At 36.2% G+C, this 27,820-nt stretch overlaps 1 protein-coding gene and 1 pseudogene across 1 annotated transcript in view; both read right to left on the bottom strand.

Moving 5' to 3' along the window:
* The window catches only part of Ppp2cb (protein phosphatase 2 catalytic subunit beta), a 33,857-nt gene extending 6,536 nt beyond the window's left edge, over positions 1 to 27,321 (bottom strand). The window contains exons 1-4 of the mRNA XM_076853903.1: positions 27,189 to 27,321; positions 5,140 to 5,349; positions 2,962 to 3,135; positions 495 to 584 (exon numbers count right to left, since the gene is read on the bottom strand). Of these exons, the coding sequence (XP_076710018.1) occupies positions 495 to 584; positions 2,962 to 3,135; positions 5,140 to 5,349; positions 27,189 to 27,290 (576 nt within the window). The 5' untranslated portion in view covers positions 27,291 to 27,321. The remainder of the gene's footprint in view (positions 1 to 494; positions 585 to 2,961; positions 3,136 to 5,139; positions 5,350 to 27,188) is intronic.
* On the bottom strand, positions 9,179 to 11,677 carry LOC143396589 (mitochondrial import inner membrane translocase subunit Tim8 B pseudogene; annotated as a pseudogene).
* Positions 27,322 to 27,820: the final 499 nt, after the last annotated feature.

Raw genomic sequence — 27,820 nt, 5'->3', positions numbered from 1 at the left:
TTGACATAGCATATATTTGATTCAAATGGGGTATGAATTCTCATTTTTCCACATGTACAAATTGCAGGATCACATTAGTTATACATCCATGTGTATACATACAGCAATCCTAGTGTCAGTTGTATTCTGCTGTCCTCCCTATTCCCCCTCCCCTCTCCTCCCATCACTATTCTCTACCCATTCTACTGTGACACTTATCTCTCTCTTTTTTTTCTTTCCTTCCCCCTCACACCATCGTATATGTATTTTGTGAACCCATGAGGGTCTCCTTCCGTCTTCCGTGCAATTCCCTTTCTCCCTCCCATCGCTTTTCCTTGTTTTGTGGTAAGCTTCTTCTCATGCTCTTCCTTCCTACTCTGTTTTGAGTCACCTCCCTTATATCAGAGAAGACATTCGGCATTTGTTTTTTAGGGATTGGCAGTCTAATATTTAGCTTTCCCACAATGTGGTGGTCATCTTTTTTTTTTTTTTTTTTTTTTTTAAACTAAGTTTACCTCATGTGGAACTTCTTGTAAACGATCCAGGGCTCTTATATGATCCAGTGTATCTATGGATGGAGAGAGGCCACCATGGAGGCAGAATATCTGTTTTTGAATTAAAGTAAGGAAAATGTTACTTGTTTTTCTAATTGCTATGTCAATGAAGAGCAAATAATGATTACCAATGTCAGTCCTAATATCTCTTCAAAGTAAAGTCTGTTAATATTTGCTGTGGAAAATGTAAAAACTACAATGGAAAACCAAAATCATATAATTAGAACTGTTAACATTTCAGTCAGTCTCTCCCATCTTTTATTTAATAATCCTAGGGGTATGTGTGTCTTGTGTTTTGCAGTGCTGGGCATCAAACCTAAAGGTCTTCTGCATGTTAGGCAAGCACTATAGCAGCCCCGATCCTAGGTATTTTATATAGTGTTTTCTCTCTGGTGAATATGATCCCCATTTTCATGCTGGCCATTACATTTTCTGCTGGTTATTGCTGATGTATAACACTGGCTCTTTCAGCAATCTTTCTACTAATTCTTAGTTTTGGTTACAAAAGTTTTTCAGTTTTATCAAATGTTCTGAATACAGAATCACATTATTTGTAAAAATATATATTTTTTCTTCTTAATGTTATGCCTTTTAATTCTTTCTACTGCTCAGTGCACTGGCTAGATTTCTAAAACAAAACTGAGCAATACAATGTTTTTGGTTTTTGTGAACAATCTATTTTCAGGACCAATCTGCTAGGGATTCTGAATCAGGGAGAATAATGCATTTTTTTTGTTTGTTTTTGTAATACTGGGGTTGAACACCTAGGGGTGTTCTACCATTGAGTTATACTCCCAGTTCTTTTTGAGACAGCATCTCACTATACTGCCAGACTGGCTTCAACTTGTTATCCTCCTGCCTCAGTTTCCTGAGTTGCTGGGATTACATGTGTGTATAACCATGCCCAATAGGTTTTAGTAAGTACTTTTCTGATTTTGATGGGAAAGTCTCTAATATTTCACTAAGTATAATAAGTACATCCCAGAATTAATGCTATAATTTTTCTTTAAAACTGAGTTTTAAATTGCAGACATTTCATTCCCCCCCTGCCCAAATAATTTTGATCTGATTTTTATTTTTCTGTGTTTGCCATATCTGATTGTTTACTGGGGTTATACTATGCATATAGCACAAGTTTTAAGGCTCTTCATCCCCTCCCCACCAACCAAGCTCTGAAACACAGAAATCATATGTTCCCTAAAAGTTTGGTGGAACTGATCTATAAAAGTACTTAGACCTGGTTATCTTGGTACAATATACCAAACACTATACTATCTCTTGCTAGGTAAGCTTGTCATGTTGTTAAAAAACTCAATACACCTATTTGTTTTATTTCTGAGGTATATACATTCTTCCAGTAACATTTTTAAAACAAAAATGTCATAAATGGTATGTGTATACTGTTCTGTTTCTTTAAAGTACTGTAACAGTGAAAATCATCGGCCCATTACAAGTAAGAGTCTGGATGATGCTGGTAGGTGATGGGCATTTAATATAAAAGCTCCACCAATGTACTTATCTGAAAAATGAGATACGCTACCAATACGGATAGGCTCTCTTCCTGAAATAATTTTGTCCATTAAGACTATTGATTTAAAAAATTAAAAACCTTATTCAATATTTTATAAATTCATGCTTTCATTTTAGCAAGTCTAGGTAAAGTGTTATCATTTTAAATATTGCAGTGCCCCAAATTATGGCTGAGAAAATACGGGTTGTTAGGATTATACATAGAAGGTGATAACTGAATTATATTCTCGTCAGCAGGCCAAAAGAGTACCTGTTACACCCTTGACAACCCTGGGCTTTTATAATTTAAGAACTGCCAGAATTTTATTGTATTTTTAAATTTAGATCAGTTCATACTTGCAGCGAAATTTCTAGAAAACTGGAATAGAAAACTTGCATTAGTTTTTCTTATACTTTTGAATATTTTGTGGTATAGCTACAATACTTATGATTAATAGAAAGAAGGCACTAGCTTCTTAGTGAAGAAGGTAATATAAACACAATATATTAAAATTTGCAATTACTGTGAAAACAGTAATGAAAGATTTTTAATGGTAACCAGCAGACACTGTGTATATGTGTGGAGATAGTTGGTATCCTGTTTTAGTAGTCTAAAGCATTTATTTATATTATTTATCTACAATTAAAAAGCACATTAGCATTTACACAGACAAATTTCTACTGTTCAGTGCACTGGCTAGAATTTCTAAAACAAAATTGAGCAATACAATGTTTTTGGTTTTTGGAAACCAAAAACTTATGTACATAAAACTTACCAATTCCCTGTTCTGACATTTTAAGCATAAGAAAAAAAAGGTTGAAAAGGCCAAGGACAAGCAGAAATAGTATGTAAATCTATACCTTAAATTATTAAATATTCTTATGTTTAGCTTCCCCCCAACATATAAAACTTACACACCTGTCCATCTACTAAAGCTGTAAGTGGAAGATAATCAAATAGATCTGTAAAATATTTCCAAACATTGGCATTTCCATACTTTCGTAGACATTCATCATAAAAGCCATACACTTGGGTAATTTGTCGGCTTTCATGATTTCCTCTCAATATTGTAATGCGTTCTGGATAACGCACCTAGGGAAAAAAAAACCCACATTATAATCACATTTTCACTAGTATAATGTCAAGATCATTAACCTCTGACCCATTTCTTCAAACTGCTTTTTGTTCACTTGTAAACATTAACTTTTTTTTAGAATAAGAAACTTTCTCATTCCTAACAAGGTCATTTTTTTTGGAAAAATTTTTTAGATGTTGATGGGCCTTTATTTTATTCATTTATTTATATGTAGTGCTGAGAATCAAACCCAGTGCCTCACACATGCTAGACAGGCACTCTACCACTGAGCCACAGCCACAGCTCCCCAACAAGGTCATTTTGATTAACCTTTGAAATATTTTTTGTAGTTGTCCTTGTTCATTAATAACCTTAAAATGAGGGGGTTGGCGTTGTGGCTCATCGGTGGAGCATTTGCCTAGCATGTGCGAGGCCCTGGGTTTGATTCTCAGCACCGCATAAAGATAAATGAAATAAAGGCACTGCATCCAACTACAACTAAAAAATAAATATATTTTTAAAAATAACCTTAAAATGATACCCATACTACTATAATAAGCATGTATCTGATTTTTTCCATTACTGAAGATTATTAAACTATCAACAAGTATTTTACATCTTTGTAGAACACTATGACTTCTTACTGTTGAATAAATACCGCAGATCTGAGATTTGAACCTAAGACAGACTTTACGGACTTCTTTTCTTTTCAATGCCACAGGAATATTGGATTTGCCAATAAAAACAATAGGCCCTTGCCAAATGTGGGCAAGATTTCAAATGTATTAACAGTTTCCTTTCTATGAAAAAACAGAAAAACATACCCTACAGCACACCACAGGCTGAACACCATTAATCCAAAAATCTGAAATGCTCCAAAATCTGAAACTTTTTGAGGGTTGATATGATGCCACAAGTGGGAAAATTCCATGCTATGAAATTATGTTTCACGCAAAAAATTACTAAAAATATTATATAAAATTACCTTCAGGCTATGTGTGTAAGGAATATATGAAACAAATTAATTTTGTGATTAGACTTGAGTCCCATCCCCAAGAAATCTCATATGTGTATGTAAATATTCTGGGGGATAAAGTCCCAAATCTTAAATACCTCTGGTCCCAAGCATTTTAGCTAAGCGATATTCAACCTGTATTTAGTTAGAAATACATCTGATGAGAAGTATGAAAAAGCATCAGATTCTGTAAATTAACAAAAAGCTGCAAATGCATACTTCAATTCAAACATATGCACTAAGAATCCATTATGTGTCCAACATTAAATCTGGTGCTATAAAGTTAGGTGCCAGGTTCACACAAGTGTAACACATGGCCTCTGCTGGACTAATCTAATTAAGGAAATAGATGGCATAAATAATACAAGGTAATAAGCCATTATATGACATGATAGGGGGTGTGAGAGTAAGTTTCATCATAATAATTTAGAGTAGAAGGAATAAGGCAAAAATGGTTAAAGCCTTCATGAAAGAAACAATATGAGCTGAGTTTGGGCAGAAGGGATGAGAAATCAGGATCAGAGCAATCTTCTGGGGACACTGAATAAGGAAATAAATGGAGGTAATCTGGAGCACTGAATACAAAATTATTTTATTTGAGGCAAAGAGTTTATGTTATCAACTAAAAGCAGGCAAATTTAGACTAGACTGGGCTGGGGATGTGGCTCAAGTGGTGGCGCGCTCGCCTGGCATGCGTGCAGCCCGGGTTCGATCCTCAGCACCACATACAAACAATGATGTTGTGTCCGCCGATAACTAAAAAAATAAATATTAAAAGTCTCTCTCTCTCTCTTTAAAAAAAATAAAATAAAATTGAAAATGAAGCCAATTAAGATTTTTTAAAAAATTAGACTATAAAAGGACAGCCAAGGAGATTAATTGTATAAGCAACATGGAATCAATGGGAATAGGAAATAAGATATAAATGTCAATAAGAGATTTAAATTGGTGACATATGCAAGGTGATTTGGAGGAAAAAAAGAAAAGTGAATTTCATCAATCATACCTTTAATGCTACAAGAAGAGTCACAGTCTCCACAGAATAATAACCTCTGTCTACATAGTCACCCATGAATAGATAGTTTGTATCTGGTGATTTTCCACCAATTCTAAAGAGTTCCATAAGGTCATGGAATTGGCCATGTACATCTCCACAGACAGTAACAGGACACCGAACTTCTTGCACATTTGATTCTTTCGTTAAAATTTCCTTAGCCTGTTAGAAAAATAAAATCAACAGTTTAAAAAAAAAAAAAAACTCATCACAAATTTAAAGGTATAATTTCTTATCTAGTAAGAGAAAATTTTGGGGAAAAAACAAAGTGTGCCTTATAAGGCATAAAATGAAAACTACAAAATTAAATATCACTTTACTAGTGTTTCTATAACAAATGAATAACAATGTTTCCAAAGATAATTGAGAAACTGGAACCTTCATATGCCATTGGTACAAATGTAAAATGGTGTAGCTGCTGTGAAAAACAGTTTGGCATTTTCTCAGAAAGCTAAAACAAAATAATCATCTATTCCAACAATTCCACCTAGGTATTTACTTAAAAGGAATGAAAACTTGTTTACATACATTCATGGCAGCATTATTCCTAATAGTCCCAAAGTGGAAACCATCCACAAACTGATGGACTGAGGCTGGGGATGTAACTCAATGATAAAATGCTCCTGGATTCAAACCCCTAGTACCTTGGGGAAAAAGTTCAGAGGGAGAAGAGAGAAGAGAGAAAGAAACTACTAATATATGCTGTAATTTTGCAAACATTGTGTTAAATGATACAAGTCAGTCACAAAGGGTCATGACATAAGGTACATTTACATGCAATAACCAAAATAGGTAAATCTGTAGAGATAGAAAGTAAATGGGAGATAGAGGACTAGAGGAACTAGGGAGTAACAGCTAAGGAATATAAAGTTTCTTTTGGGGGTAATGAAAACATTCTACTATTGTGACAGACACACACATAATATATAAGTGTATTAAAAGCTACTGAATTGTATATTCTAAATGAACTAATTATATAGTAAATAAATAAGAAGTAAGAAATTTTCTTTCAATAAAGCTGTGTTTTAAAAAGAATAATCTTATTTACAAGTTTAAAAGGTCAATGAAAAAATTCATAATCACTCAAGTTCTTGTATAATTTTTTTTGGGGGGGGTTGTTACAGAGGATTGAATTCACACATGTTAGTCAAGAGCTTACCAGTAAGCTATATACTTATCTGTAGTCTTTTTTTCTTTCTTTCTTTTTTTTGGTTTTGAGACAGGGTCTCACTAAATTGCCCAGGCTGGCCTTGAACTTGCAATTCTGCCTCAACCTTTCAAGGGATTACAGACATGCACTACCATGTCTGGTATTCCACAAATTCTTACATTGATTCATAAAACAACATTCACTTCAGCTTCTTTTGATGGTGGGGATTGAACCCAGGGTCTAACCATGGACTAGGAAAGCACTCTACCACTTCAGCTACACCTTCATCCCCTAACCCTGGACTTCTTTAATCTACAATTTTATATTCAGAGTTAAATTAGAGTATACCATTAGGAGGCACTGAAGTACAGAATTTATGTATTAAATACTATATTTTTCATTGATGAATACTTTCATCCTTTGTTATAGATTTCTTTTATTTTTTATTATCATTTTTAATAGTTGTAATAATGTGTACTTGTTGTTACTGATGGAAAATAACCATGCGCTGGCCTGAAGACCTTTTGGTTAGTCACAGACTGTGTATTTAAGTGGTTCTGAGAGATTATAATAGAGGTGAAAAACTCCTATGATAGGTCAACTGAGAGACAAGGTAGCTGTCAAAACATCACAGCACACTGGTGATGGTGGTATAAATAAACCTACCATGCTGCCAGTCACATTATGTAATACAATAAATGACTGTTACTGGTTTATATATTCATACTTTTTGTTATTTTAAGAGTATACTTCTCGGGCTGGGGATGTGGCTCAAGCGGTAGCGCGCTCGCCTGGCATGCGTGCAGCCCGGGTTCGATCCTCAGCACCACATACAAACAAAGATGTTGTATCCACCGAAAAATAAAAAAATAAATATTAAAATTCTCTCTCTCTCTTTACATCTTCTGTTTACTGCATTCTTGATTGTACCAATTTTCTCAAGCTAATCTTGATTTTAAGTATACTCTAGATATTTCCATGGTGAAATCACCTAATGATTCGATTCTCAAAACATAGCCCCTTTCTTTGTTGTGATGTAATTCTGCTGGTATTTTAAAAAGTACTTCTTGGTCTAATACTTCCTTGCCTTAGGCATGTAATAAATTTTGTGTTCTTTTTCCTGTTTTAAAACACACACACATCTTCTCTCCTATATGTGTGTGGTGGTGAGGGTATCAAACCCAAGGCTTGTGTATGCTAGACAAACACTAACAAGGAGTTATTTCTTAAAATCAGATTTTTTCACAATGCTCTTATAAACTAAAATCTATTTAACTGGTTGGCACTGCCCATATTAAGTTAAGGAAGCTCTTCCTAGAATTACCACAATTTTAGTTACAAAGTAATATTCACCTGATGGCATCTATTTTGGTACTGTCAAATCAGTCTTCGATATTCTAATGTTATTCTTGCATTCCTAGGATAAATACTCTTTGATCATAAATTATTTTTAAAAATACACAGCCGATTCTATTCCATCTATGTTCTTAAGAGCAAAAATCTATACTCGAGCTGGGGGTATAGTTCACTGGTAGAATATATGCTTAGTATAAGCAAGGCCCTGAGTTAATCTCCAGGACAAAAAGTTCTACATTTTGCCAAACTTGTCTAGTGTTTTGATTTATCAAGGTATCATTAACTTCATAAAGTAAAGTACAAAACTTTCCTTCTTTCTTCCTCTGGAAAATATAGGTTTCCAATTTAACTTCTTTAATGATTAGTTACATGTAAATAGGTATTCTGTCTTCTTTAGTCAATTTTAGTATTTCTTTTTTTTTATATATCTTTATTTACTTTTATGTGATGCTGAGGGTCGAACCCAGTGCCTCACACGTGCAAGGCAGGTGCTCTACCACTGAGCTACAGCCCCAGCCCCCAATTTTAGTATTTCTTAAGCAAACTGTCCATTTAAAATTTTATCAGATAGCTACACATAACATTGCGATTAAAAAAAAAAAAAAAAAATCTCGGGCTGGGGATGTGGCTCAAGCGGTAGCGCGCTCGCCTGGCATGCGTGCGGCCCGGGTTCGATCCTCAGCACCACATACAAACAAAGATGTTGTGTCTGCCGAAAACTAAAAAATAAAATAAATAAATATTAAAAAAAAAATCTCTTTAACAGTCTTCATTTGTGCCACCACTATTTTACATGATCAAACTTCCCAGATGTTAGGGCTGGGGATGTGGCTCAAGCGGTAGCGCGCTTGTCTGGCATGCGTGCGGCCCGGGTTCGATCCTCAGCACCACATACAAACAAAGATGTTGTATCCGCCAATAAATAAAATAATAAAATATTAAAAATTCTCTCTCTTTAAAAAAAAAAAAACTTCCCAGATGTTTATTCCATCTTTATAAATAAGCAGCAATTAATTATACTGTATATTTCTCACTACTCTGGTTTTTGCTTTATTAAATATTTCTTTCCTTTGATTTCTTTTTTTTTAATATTTATTTCTTATCTTTAGATGGACATAATATCCTTATTTTTATGAGGTGCTGAGGACTGAACCCAGTGCCTCACGCATGCCAGGAGAGAGCGCTACTACTTGAGCCACATCCCTAGCCCCTTTCCCTTGATTTCTATTTGAAGCCACTGTTGTTCTTAGCTGCTTCAGTTAAAAGCAGCTCGTAAATTTTAATCTTTGGTTTCTAATATACCACTATATTTTCCTCTCCATCCTTTTTTGAAAACTATTTATACAATTTATTAGTGCTGAGGGTTGAACCTACTAGAGCTTCTTTCTGCTACTGAGTTACATCCCCAACTGTCCATCTTCTTTTTTTCTACCCCCTACTTTTAACTACCCTCTCCCCGCCCCCTCTTTTTTTTTTTTTTGCCATCATACCTACTTTTGTTTCTTTTATTTTTTGGATGGTGCAAAAGGAATAATTGAATAACTGGTGTGATACAACCTGGAATTCTGAATTCCAAATAAATAGTTTCACTTTTTGAACATTTGATCAGTTAGTTACTTTTAGCACCAAAAAAATTGCTAACAGTCTATTCAACTCTAGCCCACTGGCACATCCATCTTCTTGCAACAAGTCCTTTGCTGTTCTATCATTCTCTCAGGGGATAGTCTATTGCCCTCCTTTCTGTATAATCTGGGCAAATCAACTGGTGATGGCAAGAATAGTGTCAATGAAGCAGTGCACACAGCTAGAATCTCTAGTAGATCCTGACTTCGCCGCAAATTTATCCTCGCATAGAGCTCCACGAGGTGATGAACCTATGCAGTGAATTGCGCCTTCTGAGGTTCAACAGCGACCAGGCACTGTTAACTCAGTTTCATCCACCTCTCCCAGTTCTGCCATTGTCAGAATAAGGTTCAGAAACCTCTAGTCAGTTTCTTTTGTAGTATTAGTACTGCTACTACCCTTAATTCCTTTCATTTTCTTATGTTACCGTCTTTTAACTTCTTGTACTTTATTTACATTCTAATGAATTATTGCATATATGATTTCAGATGCAAGGGAATTCCTCCTTTAGGAAAGGCTTGATTTTTTTTTCCTTTTTTTTTTAGTTCTTGTATATGGCTTCCCAAGCTATAGTCCTTTCTTACTACAAATTATTTGCCATTAATTTGTTGCTATCTGAATCTTCTATTGACTCCAATATAGTGGGTCTTATTACTGATTCTTGCAGTACTACATCTGAGACTGGTTTCTTCTCCACTGAATCAGAGGTTTAAAGTGGAAGGGAGGAGTATGGGATCTGAATGCCTACAAACCGTGTTCACTTATGAGGTTTTCTAAGAGCTCACTCAATTGCAAAGGTGAATACTCTCGAAAATTTGCAGTTTCACTGCATTCAATTCTGTCACTGAAGGGCCCATACTCACTCCTTATTTCTCCCCATGAGCTACTTCCACTATTTCTTAGACACAAGGAACGAGTTAAAGATCCCAGTTAACTGTCTCTCCCCATAGATTTGAAGAAGTTAATAAAAACCCTTTGGCTTTTGCTGTCTCATCAAAATCTCTTGGAGGGCAATATATAGAGGAACAATGCCCTAAGTTGTGCCTTCTTTTTGTTTGGCTACTTATTTTTTCATGTTTTTTTTTTTTTTTTTTTTTGGCTATTTATTCCTTCCTGTCCCTTTGCCTCCTAGTGGATGTGTACATTTGATGTTCATATCATTACCAATGTCAGGAAGGGAAACAGGTAACTATCCATTATACTTGATATTGGTTAGATCACATCAAAGTAATGTGATCCATATGTGGCAAAAAAATGGGAACCGTGACTAAGAATTGTGCTTCTCTTCCACCTGAAACATTAACAAAAATGAAAATTACCCATAATTAGCAAATCCACTTTCACACCCTATTAGTGGGAATGTATATTCATACATTTTCTTTGGAAAGCAATTTGCAGTAGCTAACAAAATGTTACCATGTTCTAAAGCAAAAACTGTTAGGTTATCTACCTCAATATCCATTCTACTCTTCTTTCTCAATAATTAAATTAATTATATTCAAGAGAGCCATATTCCCAGCTAAAAGATGACCTTTCCCAGCTTTTTAGCCAGTTTAAGATACAATAATAAATACTATACTGGGTGGCTTAAGTAACAGAAATGTATTCCTCATGGTTTTGAAAGTTGATAAGTGAAAGATAAAGCTGCCACCCAACTTGGTTCCTGTTGAGGGTCTATTCCTGGTTTGCAGTGGAGTATGTACTATTATGTGGCAAAGAGAAATTAATCATGTTTCTTGCGTCTATTCTTATAAAACACTAATTCCATATAAAAGGGCAGCACCCTCATGACTTAGTCACCCTCCAAAGTCTCCAACTAATATCATACCCTTTACCACTCACTAGCCTATTTCCTAAAATGGGCTAGCAATGGCAGAGTATGGGAAGATGCAGAAGACCAAAACGGTTCTCCCCAAAGATATATTTTCCCAATCCCTGGAATTTATGAAGACTACTTCCTATGACAAAAGATGAAATTAAGGATTTTGACAGAGTTTATCCTGGATTATCCTGGTGGATCCTAAATAAAATCATATATATATCCTTTTGTTTCTTTTTTGAAACAGGGTCTCCATATATTAATACAGGCTGGCCTGTATTAAAGTGATCCTCCTGGGGCTGGGGATGTGGCTCAAGCGGTAGCACGCTCGCCTGGCATGCGTGCCAGCCGGGTTCGATCCTCAGCACCGCATACAAACAAAGATGTTGTGTCCGCCGATAACTAAAAAATAAATATTAAAATTCTCTCCCTCTCTCACTCTCTCTTTAAAAAAAAATAAAAATAAAAAAAAAAAAATAAAGTGATCCTCCTGCTTCAGCCTCCCAAGTAGCTAGGACTATAGGTGCATGCCATCAGGTCCAGCTTATTTGTATCCTTATAAGAGAGGCTAAGGGAGTTTGGGGACAGGCCTTTCCAGAGATGGCAATGTGAAAACAGATGTAGTCTGAAGTGATATAATCAGCCACCAGAAGCTATAAGAGGCAAAGAACAAAGAACAGAGTCTCTTCTAGACTTTGCAAAGGGAATATAACCCTGACAACACCTCGATTTTGGTCTTCCAGACTTCAGAACTGCAAAAGAATATATTCTGCTTTGTTAAGTCATCTAGTTTATGGTAATTTATTATAGCAGATACACACAAAAACCCAAAACAAAATACAGAAAGAATCTTGGTTTCCTGAACTTTGTAAGGCTGCCATATGGTACCAGAGCTCTGCAGTTTCTGTTACAAAGTCCAAATCTAACTCTTTTTTTTTTTTTCTGCTGGGGAGGGGTATATGGGGGAGGGGGTGCTGGGGCATTCTACCACTGAGCTATATCCCTAATTTTCTAAAATTTGAGACAGGGTCTCACAAAATTGCCAAGACTGTCCTCAAACTTGTGATTCACCTGCCTTAGCAGGGTTTTACATGGTACTGGGCTCCAAACTAACTCTTAAGTGATACACGGTTACACTACTGGAGCAAGCAACTCCATTTCTAGACATTTATGCTATCTATGAATAAATCTGTATGGATAAGTATGTATACATATGTATGGGTATCAGAACAAGGATGTTTGCATTTAAGAGAAAATAATTGGGAACTACAATGTCCACTGAATAATTAAGAAGATAAACATGGTATGCTAAGTAACCAATACAAATATCATTAAAGTATATTTGATATAAAGGTTATTTAATATATAACCAAGAAAGGCAAGTCACAAAACTATCTGATCACCTCTTCTGGGAAAACCATTAGCGAGGCCTTAAGTAACTTAGTGAGATCCTGTCCCAAAATTAAAAAATAAAGTAAAAAGGGCTGGGGAATGGGACTCATGGGTGAAGTGCCTCTGGGTTTAATTCACAGAACCATAAAGGACAAAAAAAAAAAGAGAGAGGAAAACCATCTTGGAGTTCCACACTAAGAAGCTCGTATGTTAGTTTCTCCAGATTGCTGGCTTTGATCATAGAGCACAGTACAGCCCCAGGTTTAGCCAGAGTATTAATGCACCAGAGGTAAAGAAAATATTCTTAACATAAGAACCAAGATACAGAAGCCAAATCCCATAGTCAAATAGATCTCAGTATGGTATAATACCTGGAAGACAGAAAAACAATAAGCAGAGATCTTTCAAGAGCAATATAACCTCCTGCAATGGAACCAGAAAAAATATCATAATGACAGTGAGACTGGAAATTAGTAAAATAATTATTATTTGGTTATCAAGTATCAGATAATTCATTTTTCAAGTCAAATAGGAAGAAATAACTAACATTTCGCAGGAGAAGTTAAAACAGAATCTTCTGGTTATATGATATTCAGAATTTAACAAGCTAATTCTACTTTAAAATCTACTAAAGGAAATATTACCAAGAACAGTGGTAATAGTACCTGGACAGGACAATAGTTATTATCATCATAATGGTAAAGCATTTGCTTTGATGAACACCATACACAACAATAATCTGACTCATCAAAACACTCCTTAAAGAATAGGGTATATGTATTCATGTAATAAACATTTGTCAGGTGTTGGCTATAGGCCAGGCACTATAGATAAAAAAAAAAGATAACTAAGCTCTCTAGTCTCAAACAACCTTTGACAGTCCCAACTTAAAATCATTGATTCAGTCAAAATTAAAAGGCCATATTTTTGGAAAATGCCAATGAACTAATTATATAAGAGTTTTTGAGAATATAAGGCTTTGAATTAGCTTTGTCTAAATTGTTAAATAGAAGCATGTAACTATTTATACCAACTAACTTGTAATTTAAACTTGTATTTTCCTATATTTTAACATTAAAAGTTGATTTTTCAAGTCCACTTATAAAGATATTTTCTAGAATATTGGTGACTTTGCCTTTTTCTAAATATTTTTTTTAAGTTGTTAATGGACTTTCTTTTTACTCATTTATTTAAATGTGATGCTGAGAATCTAACCCAGTGTATCATACATGAGAGTCAAACGCTCTACCACTGAGCCACAACCCTAACCCATGGCTTTGCTTTTAATACTTCCAAAACTTTGACTATGAAGCTTTATTGACAAAATTGCATTTATTCACAGTATACAGGCATACATTAATGTAAAATCTTCAAAATTTAAAAAAAATTTTAAAAAATGCATTTAAAAAATACTACTATTTTATAAGTATATGTTTTTCCTCTTCCCTCTGTAGTACTAGGGATTGAACTCAGGGGCACTTTACCTTACCAAAGAACTCCAACCCCCAACCTTTTTTACTTTCTATTTTGAGACAGGATCTCACTAAGTTGCTGAGGCTAGTCTTGAACTTGGGATCCTCCTCTGCCTTCTGAGTAGCTGGAATTACAGACGTGTGCCACTATACCTGGTTTAAAGATTTTTTTTTTTTAAATTTCAGTTTTAGTTGTCCAATGTAGTAAATATCAATAATACAGATTCACACATGCAAAACTCTTTGTAGTCATAAATACATTTAAAGAGGATAAATTACTAGATTAATTCCTCTGATTTCTTGATCTGCACGTCAACATGAAAGAAAACAGACCATACGGTTTACATTTCTATAGATGTGTATTCCTATTCACTTCAACTTGTTCGCTAGTAGCTATTAGTAATAGCCTATTGTACTACAAGTACGAATTTAGAATATTGTGATTTAAGAAACAAAATCACAGTAAGACTTGTATGCATACTGGGTCTATAATCCCAACTACTCAGGAGGCTGAAGTAGGAGGATCACAAATTTAAGCCAGCTTGGCATATACAGAAAGGTTTTTATTTCAAAAACCAAAACCAACCAAATCTTTTCTCTGATATGCAGATGCTAATTCACAATAAGGTGAGGGGTATACATACTTTGGATTAGAAGGGAGTCAAGAGAGGGGAGAGGGTATGGGGATTGGAATGATAGTAGAATAAATAGGACATTATCACCCTATGTGCATATATGATTCACGACCCAGGTAACTCTACATCATGTAGAATCAGAAGAATGAGAAGTTATGTTCCATTTATGTATGATGTATCAAAACATGCATTCTACTGTCATGTGTAACTAATTAGAAAAATAATAATAAAAAAAAGCCTTAGTATATACACTGTAAGAATCACAAAGTTACTCTAGCCTCAGATTTATTTAAACCAATTGGATGCACTTAGCCCATGCTTTTAATTTGAAGTGACTCTAAGAAGTAGTGAATGCCAAGTTCTATTCCAGAGGAATATTTTTAAACTATTGTCCAACACTGTATTCTAAAATGTCTCTAAAGTAAGATTTTGATTTTAATCTCCCTTATTTCTCAAAATTCCCAAAATTGGTTCTCCAGTTTTTATTTTTTAGTTGTAGACGGATATAATTCCTTTATATATTTTTATGTGGTGCTGAGGATTGAACCCAGTGCCTAACACTTGCTTGGCAAGCACTGTACCACTGAGCCATGACCCCAGCACCTGCAGCTTTTCTGTTGATTCCAGGTTATCAAATATTCTTCCAATAATCGCCCTTTCTGCTTAAATTAGCCTGGTAGACTTCATACCAAGCGTACGAATAATGAAGTCCATACTTTTCTTTTACTAGCCTATAATTAGAACGAAATTATATGTACAAATCTTCCAGAAAACATGGATTCTCCTCAATCCCAATGTAATTGTGTACAATTAACGTCTTTAAATCCTTCTATTTCTTTATTTAGACTAGGTATCCATAAACCTACATCTCTAAAATATGAAGTACTCTCTTCTCTAAGTATAATCTAAAAACAGCTACTTTTACAAAATGAAATTCTCTGAGAGCTGATTCTTAGCTGTGCAGAAAGTCACATTATTTCATTATCATATTACTCAGAGAGACCCTTAAACTGAGAAATTATTTTTCTCAATTAACAAAAAACCCAGAACTGTTCAGCTTCTCAAGGACCATCGGAACAGCAGATTCTTGCCACCTATCTTTTTTTCCTATTTGTAAAAAGCAGAATTGCCATTTTATATAAATAAAAGATACACCTCTAGGCACTGTATCTGGTATCGGAGATATAGCAGGTAGAAGGGACAAAGCTGAAGAGTTCATACTAGCCTAGTCTGTCCCTTGCTTTTAACAGGTCTTCTTCAAGCACTCCTGACATAACTCACTGGCCAGCCAAGACATGTTCCCCTTTTATCCAGTTACTAAGATGGGATCAGAATGAGGGTATATTTGCTACCATGTGCAATTTCAATTACAACTGAGGGAATTTTGGAAATTATCAAGCTTTTCCTACAGAGTTTTTTTTTAATATTTATTTTTTGGTTATAAGTGGTCACAATATCTTTATTTTTATGTGGTGCTAAGGATTGAATCCAGTGCCTCATGCATGCCAGGCGAGCGTTCTACCTTTGAGCCACAACCCCAGCCCCATTTCCTACAGAGTTTTGACAAGATGATTCAGAAATGTTCATTATCACAACCGAAACAATGCTTTTACTAGAAATCAAGCTATTCCATAAGACAGCTTCCAGTATTATTAAAAAAAAAAAAAAAATCAAAATGGCTATCCCAGAAGCTAGGGAGGCTGAGGCAGGTAAACTCAAGAGAACTTGCCTCCAAATAAAAAATAAAAAGGGGTGGAAATGTAGCTCAGTGTGGGAAGCCCTGGATTCAATTCCCAGTACTGCAAAAAAGAAAAGCAAACAAAACAGTCAAATTGAACAGCATAGATTAGAAAGTTCAATTCGAGTTGATGTCTTTTATTACTATTAAAACAAACCAAAGCAATGCTCAACAGAGAATTTCAACTCTAAAATGGAAATCTCCTTCATATACAACCATTTACTGCCTTACTTTCAAATACAGAAATTAAAAGCAAGAAAGTATTATTACTCAATTGTTCTTTTCAGGGTATATAGTTATCTTAACCATACACAGGTGCTAAGAGATGGATCAAGATATATGATATAGAAAAAAATACACGTGAATGAGCTTTATAATAATACTTGTTTAGCTTTTTATCTATATAGTGTGAATAAAGTACTCTGCTGAGCCAATGTGAGCCAGTCCTCCCCAGAATATTTTATATTCACTGTACAGATACCCTCATGTTTTTTAAACACTTGATCATAATAAACACCCTTTATTCAGATCTGTTATAGCAAGATGAATTTAGTTTGCCTTCAGGGAAAGAATGTGTTGGATTGGCAGAAGTTAACCATAGTTCATGTTCTATTTTTAGTTCTCAATGTAAAAGTCTTGTATGTTTGGGATTTCCAAGACCTTACCCAGGTTCAACAGTGGTTCACTTGAAGATTCATAAAACAAAATATATTCTTGTATTCATAGGTATAATTTATTACAGTAAAAGGACATAAAACAAAATAGGCAAAGGGAAAAGGCACGTGAGCAAAGCCCTAAGGGTACCAGTGCAAGCTTTAAGAGTCCCAATGCAGTCAAGAAGAATGCACGTAATTCCCTTGCTGTGACCTGAGTGAAACAGGGAAGCACCATAGAGATCCAGTGTCTGTGATTTGTAATTGAGGGCTATCTCATCAGTGTCCTCTGCCTCATTACTATCAAGATTCCAGACTCTCCATACAAACATTTTAAGCACAGTGAGCTATTCCTAACAGGGAATGATAGGAATTACCCTAAAATCCAACTTTCCAGGAACCAGCTAAGGGGAACTTTTGCAACAAGAACTTTCTATAGATAGCAATCTCAAAATTGCTATGTTAACTCTTTTCTGCACAATTTATAATTCTGTTAATTTTTAATGAATGCTTTTTAATGTGACTTAGCCTAATCTCTGAGACACAGATAAGACCAAATTAAAATCTGCAAAGTAGACTGTAGTGATGCTATATGACATTTAGTAGAGATATATCTAGACAGAAAGAAAGAAATTATTGCTGCATACCCTATATTCCTATTTGCCTATCCATTCGAATTTATTTCCCTTTTCACAAATTTAAGAAATAATCTTGGGGCTGAGGGTGTAGTTCAGAGTGCATGTTTAGCATATGTGAGGCCCTGGGTTTGTTCCCCAGCATACACCACACTCACCCACCCACAGTCATTTTCTTTCTTTTTACCATACTTGGAAATGATCCCAGGGGTGCTCTAACACTGAGTTACAACCTCAGCCTTTTTCCGAGACAGGGTCTAAGTTTCTCAGGCTGGCCTTGAACTTACCACTCTCCTATCTGCCTCCCAAGTAGTTGGAATTATAGGCATGTGCCACCATGCAGTCAGCAAAATATTCTTTTTTTGCTGCTACAAAATTCAGTATGTCTTACAAACTGAAATGAGAAATGAAGCTTTGGGAATGATATTTGCATATAAAAAGACAAATGAAATACTTTTTATTCCCTTCTATTCATATTTTAGGAATGCAAAATATTTAAATACACTTGTCTGCTGATCTTCCAACAAGTAACATTGTATTTTTTTTGGGGGGGGGGGTGGTACTGAGGATAGATTTCTGGGGCTGACCACCGAGCCACATCCCCTGCCCTAGTTCGCATTTTATTTAGAGGCAGGTCTCATTGAGTTGTTTAGTGCCTTGCTTTTGCTGAGGCTGGCTTTGAACTCGCAATCCTCCTGTCTCAGTGTTCCCAGCCCCTGAGACCATATTTGTTTTTGACAGTTCAGAAATTCTTCTTTCCCTTCTATTTATACACAAATGGACTGCTATAATACATTTTAGGTTATTTTTTACTCTCCAAGCAATTTCCTTGAAATCAAGCCACAGAACAGACTGATCTCTGGAACAGATGATAGTAGATTAAGTTAAAAGCACTCCAGGACTAAGTTAATATGAGCAAAGTTCTTGCCTTCCTAATTATAAGTTCTTCCACATATAGGAATTGACCTTTTTTTTAATTTTTAATACAAGGAAATGAAGCTTTCTTTGCAGTTTAACAACATTAAGTTTGTATGCTATATGATATCAAGGTTTGGAAATACATAAAAGTCATATCATTTCAAAATTTGAAAAAACTGAGATACACATATGTATATAAACCAAGATAAAGGTAAAAAAGTTTTAGGAGGTGATACCTATGACCCCAGGTTCTTAAACAATACACCACAACCATCCCTCTATCCCACAGTAAGCTTGGTAGATACACAAAAATGTTGAAGTAGGAGGGCAGTAGAGAGGGAAGTTGGGCACCAACAGTGCAAAGTATTTGCTTTCCCACATTTCTTTTTTCTATTTTGTTGCTGTTGTAGTACTGTGAATTGAATCCAGGTACTCTCTATTACTGAGCTACATCCCTAATCCTTTTTATTTTGAGACAAGGCCTCTTTAAATTGCCTAAGCTGGACTCAAACTTGCAATTCTCCTGTCTCACTCAGTCTCCTGAGTCTGCTAGTTTACAGGTGTATGCCACCATGCCTGGTTCTTTCCCAAATTTCTGACATGCTTGGCAATTAAAAAAAACAAACCATGGCTAAGTGTGGTGGGGCATAATTATAATCCCAGTAACGCTGAAGAATGAGGCAGGAGGACTGAGGACAATTTAGCAAAACTGTCTCAATATAATAAAGGGCTCAGTGGTAGAGCGTCTAGCACATGTGAAGTCTGGGTTCAACCCTCAGTACTGTAAATAAAGCAATAAATAAATAGCTTTTCAATCTGAAAATATAACTTTTAAAACTTCAAAACAAATTCCAGATGGTAATAACTATAAAAGCTACCACCATGCTATCTTATACAATGGATTTTATTCAGTCATAAAAAGAAACGAAGTATAAATACATGCTGTGAATATGGAAGAAACTTGTTTTTTTTTTTCCTGAAGAATTTTGAAACTACTGAACTGTGTATTTTAAAAAGGGTGATTTTTATAGCATTTAAATTGTATCTCAATTTTTAAAACCTGAGGAGGGGAATCAAATGTGAAATACTGTGGAATCCCAATGAAGTCCTCAACAACAAGCATTCTTTAGCTTTCATAAAAGGAAAATTTTTGCCACTAGTCTACAAAGCATCAAATAAAGTATGGGTGTATATCATGATCAATGACTTCACTTCTTTCAAAGCCTGTGAGGTCATTGTGGATCTGTTATTAAGTTCACACAGAGACAACAAAAAGTGTAACTGTTTTGCCTCCTTATCTTGTCGTAATAAATTCATGTGACATTTTACAAAAATGGATATTCAAAAGAGGGATTTGGCCAATGATTACAATGCAACAAGAAATGAAAAGTAGTAGCATAAGGAAATGAAATTCAAATCTAAAGTATATAAAATAGCTAACTGTAGGAATGTTGACAGTGCTGCCATTAGAAACTCTAGATATACAGCTGGAAACTTAGCATTAAAAATAAACCATTGAGATAAATAAATAAAAATGCAAATATATTGACACAAATGAGGAAAGTGGTTGTGATAAAAGGATGAAGATATTCCAGAGGAAATGACAATGGCAAAAATCTCATTAAAGCAATTTTCAGAGATATTTCACAACAATGAAAACACAAAGGAGAAAATGTTGAAAGCTGATCCAAACTTAGGGATATGGCAGTTTATCACCACATAGAAAAGACACATATTCTATCTCATAAATTATATGATGGAAAGGCAAGCACTGTTCAAGCTGTCTTTTTTTTTTTTTTTTTTTTTTTTTTTTTAATTTTGGAGATGTGTGTGAGGCAAGTACTCTACCACTGAGGTGTATTCCCAGGCCTTACTTTATTTTCAAAAATTACCCTAAAAATAACAAAATAAAAGTAAGAAATAAATTAAAAAAGAAAGAAAAAATGAGTATATTTATCAGAATTTTACCATATATCAAGTAGCAATCTCAAACTGCAATCTGGAATCTGTACATCATAATAACTGTGACGTTCTTTAAAAATCTCCCCAAGACATAGTCAATCAGTTTCTGGGATGGAGTCAAGGAACCTCTAATTTATATTTGTTTTCCAGGTGATTTTTTGTGCACGTTTAAAATTTAAGGGAAAGATGGGACAATCTGACTACATAAAAATGATAAAACTTGGATATTAAAAAGCACCAAAAAACCCCCCCAAAACTGATAAAGAATATTTATTTTAAATATTTTTTTAGTTGTCAATGGACTTTTATTTTATTTATTTATATGTGCTGCTGAAAATTGAACCCAGTGCCTCACACATTCTAGGCAAGGGCTCAACCACTGAGCTACAACCCCAGCCCCAAATATTTACAATTTAAAAATTACTTTTCTAATCATCAAAGAATTTGTAGAATCAAGAAAAGATAAAACGTAAAATGAAACAAAACAATATGCCGACTCTATTAGAAAACATTCATGTTGCACCCCACTCTATGATTCTGATAAATCTGTGTTTTCTCCATGTATTTTGGTATCATATTTCATTTATTGTACTGAAGTTCTTGTCACCCACTATTTGTTATAAAATAAAAATCTATGTAGTGAAGAATTAGCCTCGCCCAAAGAGAGATTTGGCCTTTGACCCTAGAATGTCCAGTTTGATAAAGAATGTCTCTGCCTGGGGACTTTGATTTTAAGGTTTTGGGTAACGTGGTATAATATCTGCTTCTAGAGGAAATGGAAGACAAAAGCAAACAGACCCTCTTGGACTTCTTATGCCTCTGTTGTATTCTTTCCCAATTATAATAAACCTCAGTTTTGAGTAGAAAGCATTTAGTGAGTTGAATCTTTCCTATGAATGACTCAACCTAAGAGTGATTTGGGGAATCCACTTGAAATTGGTGCAGAAGTGAGGGCAGTCTCAGGAATGTTCCTTTTAACCTTACAGTTGTCTAACCTCTCAAAGTTGGTAGAAAAGATGAGGAGAGTTTTTGGGGTTTGGGGACTATGCTCTCTAACTCCTGCAAAATCTCTTTTTTCTTCGGTGCAGAGGATTGAAGCCAGGTGCTCCAGCATTGAGCTATGCCAACCCCTACAAAATCCTTTTTGATTATAAAAGCAAATCACATAATGAAGAATTTGGAGGGTTTTCTCTGACCACCCCACCAAAGTCTCTTAGTTGGACATAGTAGTACATGCCTGTAGTCTCAGTTATTAGGGAAGCTGAGGCAGGAGCACTGCTTGAAAGCAGAAACAGGGTTAAGATCCCTATCTCCACACACACACACACACACACACACACACAAAGGGTCCTAAAATCAGTAATCTTAATCACAGGTTGCTACTCAGGATTGTTTAATTCTTTTGATCTCAAAAGTATCTCAGCCAAAGGATAGTTTATAACAGATGATAAACTGACCCAGGTTACAAAAGACACAACAGCAAACTAAGTCTAGGCTTAGTTCTCCCATTCCCTAGAAAGCAATCAATCTGTAATGCATAGGACGTCTTCCCAGGGTCAATATTATGAAAGAAATTTAGACTCGAAAATAACATATGGAAAAGGAAGTACTGGACAACATCTGGTTAGAAATAAAGGGACAGTAACAGAAAAAAGATGTTTATATGCAAATTATTCTTAACAACCTAAATGAGGTTTGCATTTCATCACAGTTACTTAAAGGAGAACAAGGAAATCAAAACAATTAAAAACTCCTATTTAGTCTTACAGACTTGAGTTCTATATCTATCTGTATATACACATACATATATATGTATATGTATCTATGATTTTACCACCATTCTAATAGAAAAAAACTAAATTCAGAAAATAGTTCGAATTTACAAAAATTAACTGGGCCTTGATTGTCTTTTCAATTTCTAGCACATTGTTTTGCTTTCACCAAAGGAGGACTATATTTAAAGTCTTTCAGAGTGTTTATCCTGAAGAAAAGACTGAGAAGGAAAATTTTCTGGACATGATTAAAATCAGAAGGCATATGCTGCAAATAAAACTACTCAATGAAAAAAAACTTTTTAAAAATATATTTTTTTAGTTGTTGATGGACCTTTATTTTATCCATTTATTTATATGTGGTGCTGAGAACTGAACCCAGTGCCTCACACATGAGGCAAATGCTCTACCACTGAGCTACAACCCCAGCCCCCCCCAATTTTATAATGTAAACAACTTCATTTTATCTACCTAGGTATATGATTTTTCATATCATGTCAATAAATTACCCGATTTAACAGCTAGTCGTTAGCAATAGTTCATGCTATTTCTCATTTGGCTTAATTTCTTTACCTATCAGCTCAGACAGGCATGGAAAACCATGATTTGTTCAGTCATTAGAATTGGGTCTTAACCTCATATTCCACTGTAACCATGCCATTCTTTGTTATCATCACAAAGAAAAGAGCTATTTTCTACATCACTGCATCAGACTTTATCAATGGACCACCAAGGCTGGCCCTAATCCTTGTTCAAGGGAAATTTTAAAATGAAAGCATCAGTAACCATCACTTTTCTTTTTCAGCTGGCAACATATCCCAGAGAGTAATGTAAAAGATTTTCTTCAACTCGCAAAAATTGTTCAATATTACCAGAATCTAATCTTCATAAGATGATTCTGGACATTCAGGATTTAAGCATGCTATTTCACATTAGTAATGAAGTAAGGTTGGAGGTGCAGCTCAGCTGTAGAGCATTTGCCTAGCATACATGAGGCCCTGGGTTCAAATCCCCAGCAGCAGCACCACCACCAAAAAAAAAAAAAAAAGAAATACATACATAAAAAGGATAAAGTATGTACCAGGCATGGTGGTACATACCTGTAATCCCAGCTTCTCAGGAAAGAATATCAAATTCAAGTACAGCCTGGGCAACTTAGTGAGACTGTCTCAAAAAAAAAGGGGGGTGGGGGTGGGGCAGGGATGCGGCTTGTTCACAACTTAGTGGCAAAGCGCATCTGCCTAGCAATGAGAAAGGCTCTGGGTTCAATTTCCAGTACCCTAAACAAAAACAAAAACTGCCAAAGTTAAATAATATCCTATAGATATTTCTGCTTATTTAAAAGCAGAAACCATGACCCAAAAATGTACCCATTAGTTCAATACAAAATTTACATATCTATACTTCTACTCCAAGCCTCAAAATTTTCCTCAGTAAGAAAATTCATTAGAATAAAGATCTGCCAGCACATAAGCTGACTAAATTTCCCTTTCTACCTAGAGTATCATCACCAAGGTTGAAGTTATAGAATAAAATTTATCAGGTCAAAGAGCCTACAATTTTTTACCCTTCTCAAGGCAAGAGTTAAATATATATAGTTCTAGTTACAGTATGTCCCAAACAGTGCCAGACTGGGTATTAGACACAGCATTTTTAAAAAGTACTGTGCATACCACTGTTGCAGAAATGAATCACAGAAGCAGTTTCTCAGAGAGGACTCAAGATCACAATTAGCTTCAAAAGCTGGGTTGCTAATTTAGGTTACTGTAAAAGAGTCTTCTCAGAAGATATGCTTTACTATTTTATATCAACAATTTTTCACTAGGCTGAAATTAACCTCAAAGCCAGACATACCATTCACATTCTTACTTTGGTAGTCATTCGCCCACTAGCTGTAGCATGAGTTTTATTTTTGCCACTATCTCAAAATAGGGACTTTACTAGTACTACTTTGGTCTTAATTTCAGCTAAAAAGCTTCAGTTTTAGGCTGAAATTAGAAGAAGAATTTAATTTAAAAGGAAAAACCACTGCCTTCTCATGTGACTTTCTATAGAGTAGCACAGCAAACAGAATCCAAAAATTGTGCAACTAAAAATGTAATGAAAAGGAATTTAAAAAGAGATGACATATAATTAGGTTTAACTGTTTTATATGCCTGCCTTTTTTTGCTCTGGAACTGAAGGATAGTATTAGGACTTATCCAGGTACAATGAGGCATGCCTTAATCCCAGAGATTTGGGAGGTTGAGGCAGGAGGATCACAAATTTAAGAACAGCCTCAGTAATTAATAAGGCCTTCACTAACTTAGTGAGACACTATCTCAAAATAAAAAAGGAAAATGCCTAGAGATGTAGCTCAGTGGTAAGAGTGCCCTTGGGTTCAATTCCTGGTACAAAAAAAAAAAAAAAAAAAAGAAGAAAGAAAAAAACCAACTAAGTTAAGAGTAGTTACTTTTTACAAAATTCTACAGTATTTTGTGATGAAGAGGAAATACAATATAGTCATTATACATAAAAATCCTTTTAGGACTAGGGGTTCAATTCCCAGTGGTGGGGTGGAATACAGTAGAGGGCAGTGAGGATCTCCTCCTTTGAGGTACCTTCACCAGAAGTCATATCAACATATCTATTTTACATTTCTTTCCAAAAGAAAATGCATTAAAAAAATTTATCCTTTCTTCATTTAACATTCACCACATGCCTATTTTTTACCAGGACTTTACATGGGTACTATTAAGATAAAGTCAACTCAGGAGGGGCTGGGGATGTGGCTCAGGCGGTAGCGTGCTCGCCTGGCATGCGTGCGGCCCAAGTTCGATCCTCAGCACTGCATACAAACAAAGATGTTGTGTCCGCCGATAACTAAAAAATAAATATTAAAATTCTTTCTCTCTCTCTCTTTAAAAAAAAAAAATCAACTCAGGAGATCAGAAATTATTATCCCTGTCTCACATAAAGGGAACCAGAAGTGCAAACACACTGGCAGCTAGAAGGATGTGGAACAGGATTTGAATTCAGACAGGTGGAATGCATAGTTGTTACAAAATCCAATTAGGACTAACATTAGAATACAAGAAAAATACATCTAAATAAACACATAACCACAAGGTATGCCATAGATGCTAGCAGAAGACTGTAAAATAAAGCACAATTCTGTATGTGACACTTATAGCAACATTTATTGACTTCAAAACTGAATATTTCCGTGACATCTGAGCTTTAGAGAGACATTTAAAAACTAAAATTTAAGACTTGTGAGATTACTACACAAGAAAAATTGAAGTAATTGAAACTGCAAGTAAAGTTTGTTTCAGAGAGAGATCATTTCCTCCACAGTTGTATTTACAATTTTTCCTGTTCTGTGTGGTTATTTAATATACAAAGATCATGCTCAACTTAAATTGTGTTATTAATTACTCTTCCATCTCTAAGTTTTGCTTAACTTTTTAAAAAAATATTTATTTTTTAGTTGGACACAATTTTGTTTACTTATTTTTATGCGGTACTGAGAATCAAACCCAGGGCCTTGCACATGCTAGGCTAGTGCACTCCCACTGAGCCACAACCCCAGCCCCAGTTTTGCTTAACTTTAAGAGTGCCCTGTTAATAAATAACACCAAGAAAATCTTTCCTTCTTTAGTGCATTTCTGGGGCATCCTGAGTCTCAAACGTATGACTAAGATAATTTTATAGATTCTGGATTGAAATAAATAACCTCCTTCCTATTCCTTCATGGACCCCAAATCGAACTTTTCAACACAAAAATTTGGGAAAATTGTTTAATTCACATTACAAAAGATGTATAAGAAAAACTCCAGACATGGAGACATGGAAATAATTTTAGCAGTTAAGAAAACACTGGGTACAGGGTGGGAGTAGTAGCACACATGACACTGAGGCTGGAGGATCTCAAGTTCAAACCCACCCTCAACAACTGATATAGGCCCCAGGCAACTTAGAGAAGACCCCGTGTCAAAACAAATTTTAAAGGTTCAGTGGATAAGCGCCCCTGGGGTTCAACCCTAGGCACAACAACAACAAAAAAAATACCACTGGATACAGAATTCAGAAAACTAAGATCACATATTCAAGAACGACCTAAATAACTAGTCTCTTGCATTTTTTTTAATCTCTGGAAAAGAAAAAAACTTTATATACAGTAAAAATGGAAATTTCTGAAAAAATGCTACCCTACTCGAAAACATATCATTCAAAGCAAACACTGTTCTGAAATTTAATACTTGCTATCTTGTTTCTGAAAATCAACATTACTCCCAAGAACCACTCAACGCTAAGATTTCCACCAAAATCAATCTCGATTTTTAAAAAATCCGCCTGCCATCACGCCCACTTCTATACAAATGATTGACACACTCTGACTCACTGATTTCTGCAGGAACCCATTTATCTAAGGACAATTTTACGTTACAAAATTCTTTAACACTAATGACTTTCAGATTAATTTTCGGTGCATATTCAAAGAGACTGCGTTTGAATAATTTTCGGGCATCCTAAATCGCCGCTACTGGTCGTCCACGTGTGAAAGAAGCTGGAGTGACAATGAACTCCCCAGAAAAGTGAAGGGGACCATAACCGAACTTCGGCGCGGGTTCCGAGAAACACATTTCTTCAGTTCATCTACAGCGGACTCCATAGGCCTGGCACCTGCGCGTCCGGCCAGGACCAAGGGGAACGGCGAGGACAGCTCAGTGCTCACGTCCTGGACTGACTTGGCCGGGCCACCGGGAGGAGAGCGGGTGGGGGGCAAAAGAAACGCAGCCCGAGGTCGCGCACTGGCAAAGGGCCCAGGAGGAGAGGCCGCCGCGCCCGCCCCTCGCTCGGCCCAGCGCTCCCGAGCTTTTCTTTTCACTCTTACCTTTTCACACAGCGTCCGCACTTGGTTCTCGTTAAGCTGTTTACATTCATTCAGCTGCTCGACCCATTGGTCCAGCTCCTTGGTGAACGCCTTGTCGTCCATGGCGGCCAGCTCCCCTTCCCCGCCGCCTCCCTCCCCCCTCCCCGCCCCCACCCGCCCCGGCCCCCGCCCCCGCCCCGGCCCGCGACGCTAGCCTCCCCTGACGCACTCGCCAGCTCTCAGCGGGAGACGAGGGAGAGGTGGACTGCGGCCGCGAGCCCAGGGCCCCGCCCAAGCCCAGCGGGAGGCTCCAGGCACGCAGCCTCCAGGAGACCCCCGCCCGCCCTGCCCCGCCCGGCCGCGCGCCGCCGGAGTCGGTGAAAAGTGCGGGAAGTTGCTGGGAGCGCGGTGCAGGCCCTCGGCTCGGTCGGACAAAAACTACCCGCCGCCTCCTCCCTCAATCTCTCCTCTCCTCGATCTCTCGGCCCTTCTCTCTCGCTCTTTCTCTCCCCTCCCTCTGGGTTTCCGTCATCGCACCGGCATTTCCGCCGGGAAAAGGCGAGCAGGCGGCACCGCCAGGGTACGGCCCGCAAGGAACAGAGCAGCGCCCTCGCGCGGATCGGCGGAGAAACGGTCCGAGGGGGCCCAGGGTC

The sequence above is a fragment of the Callospermophilus lateralis genome, chromosome 4 (genome assembly GCF_048772815.1).
Source record: "Callospermophilus lateralis isolate mCalLat2 chromosome 4, mCalLat2.hap1, whole genome shotgun sequence".
NCBI classification, from domain to species: Eukaryota; Metazoa; Chordata; class Mammalia; order Rodentia; family Sciuridae; genus Callospermophilus; species Callospermophilus lateralis.
The sequence above is the reverse complement of the archived record's forward strand: the minus strand, read 5'-3'. Positions and strand labels throughout refer to the sequence as shown.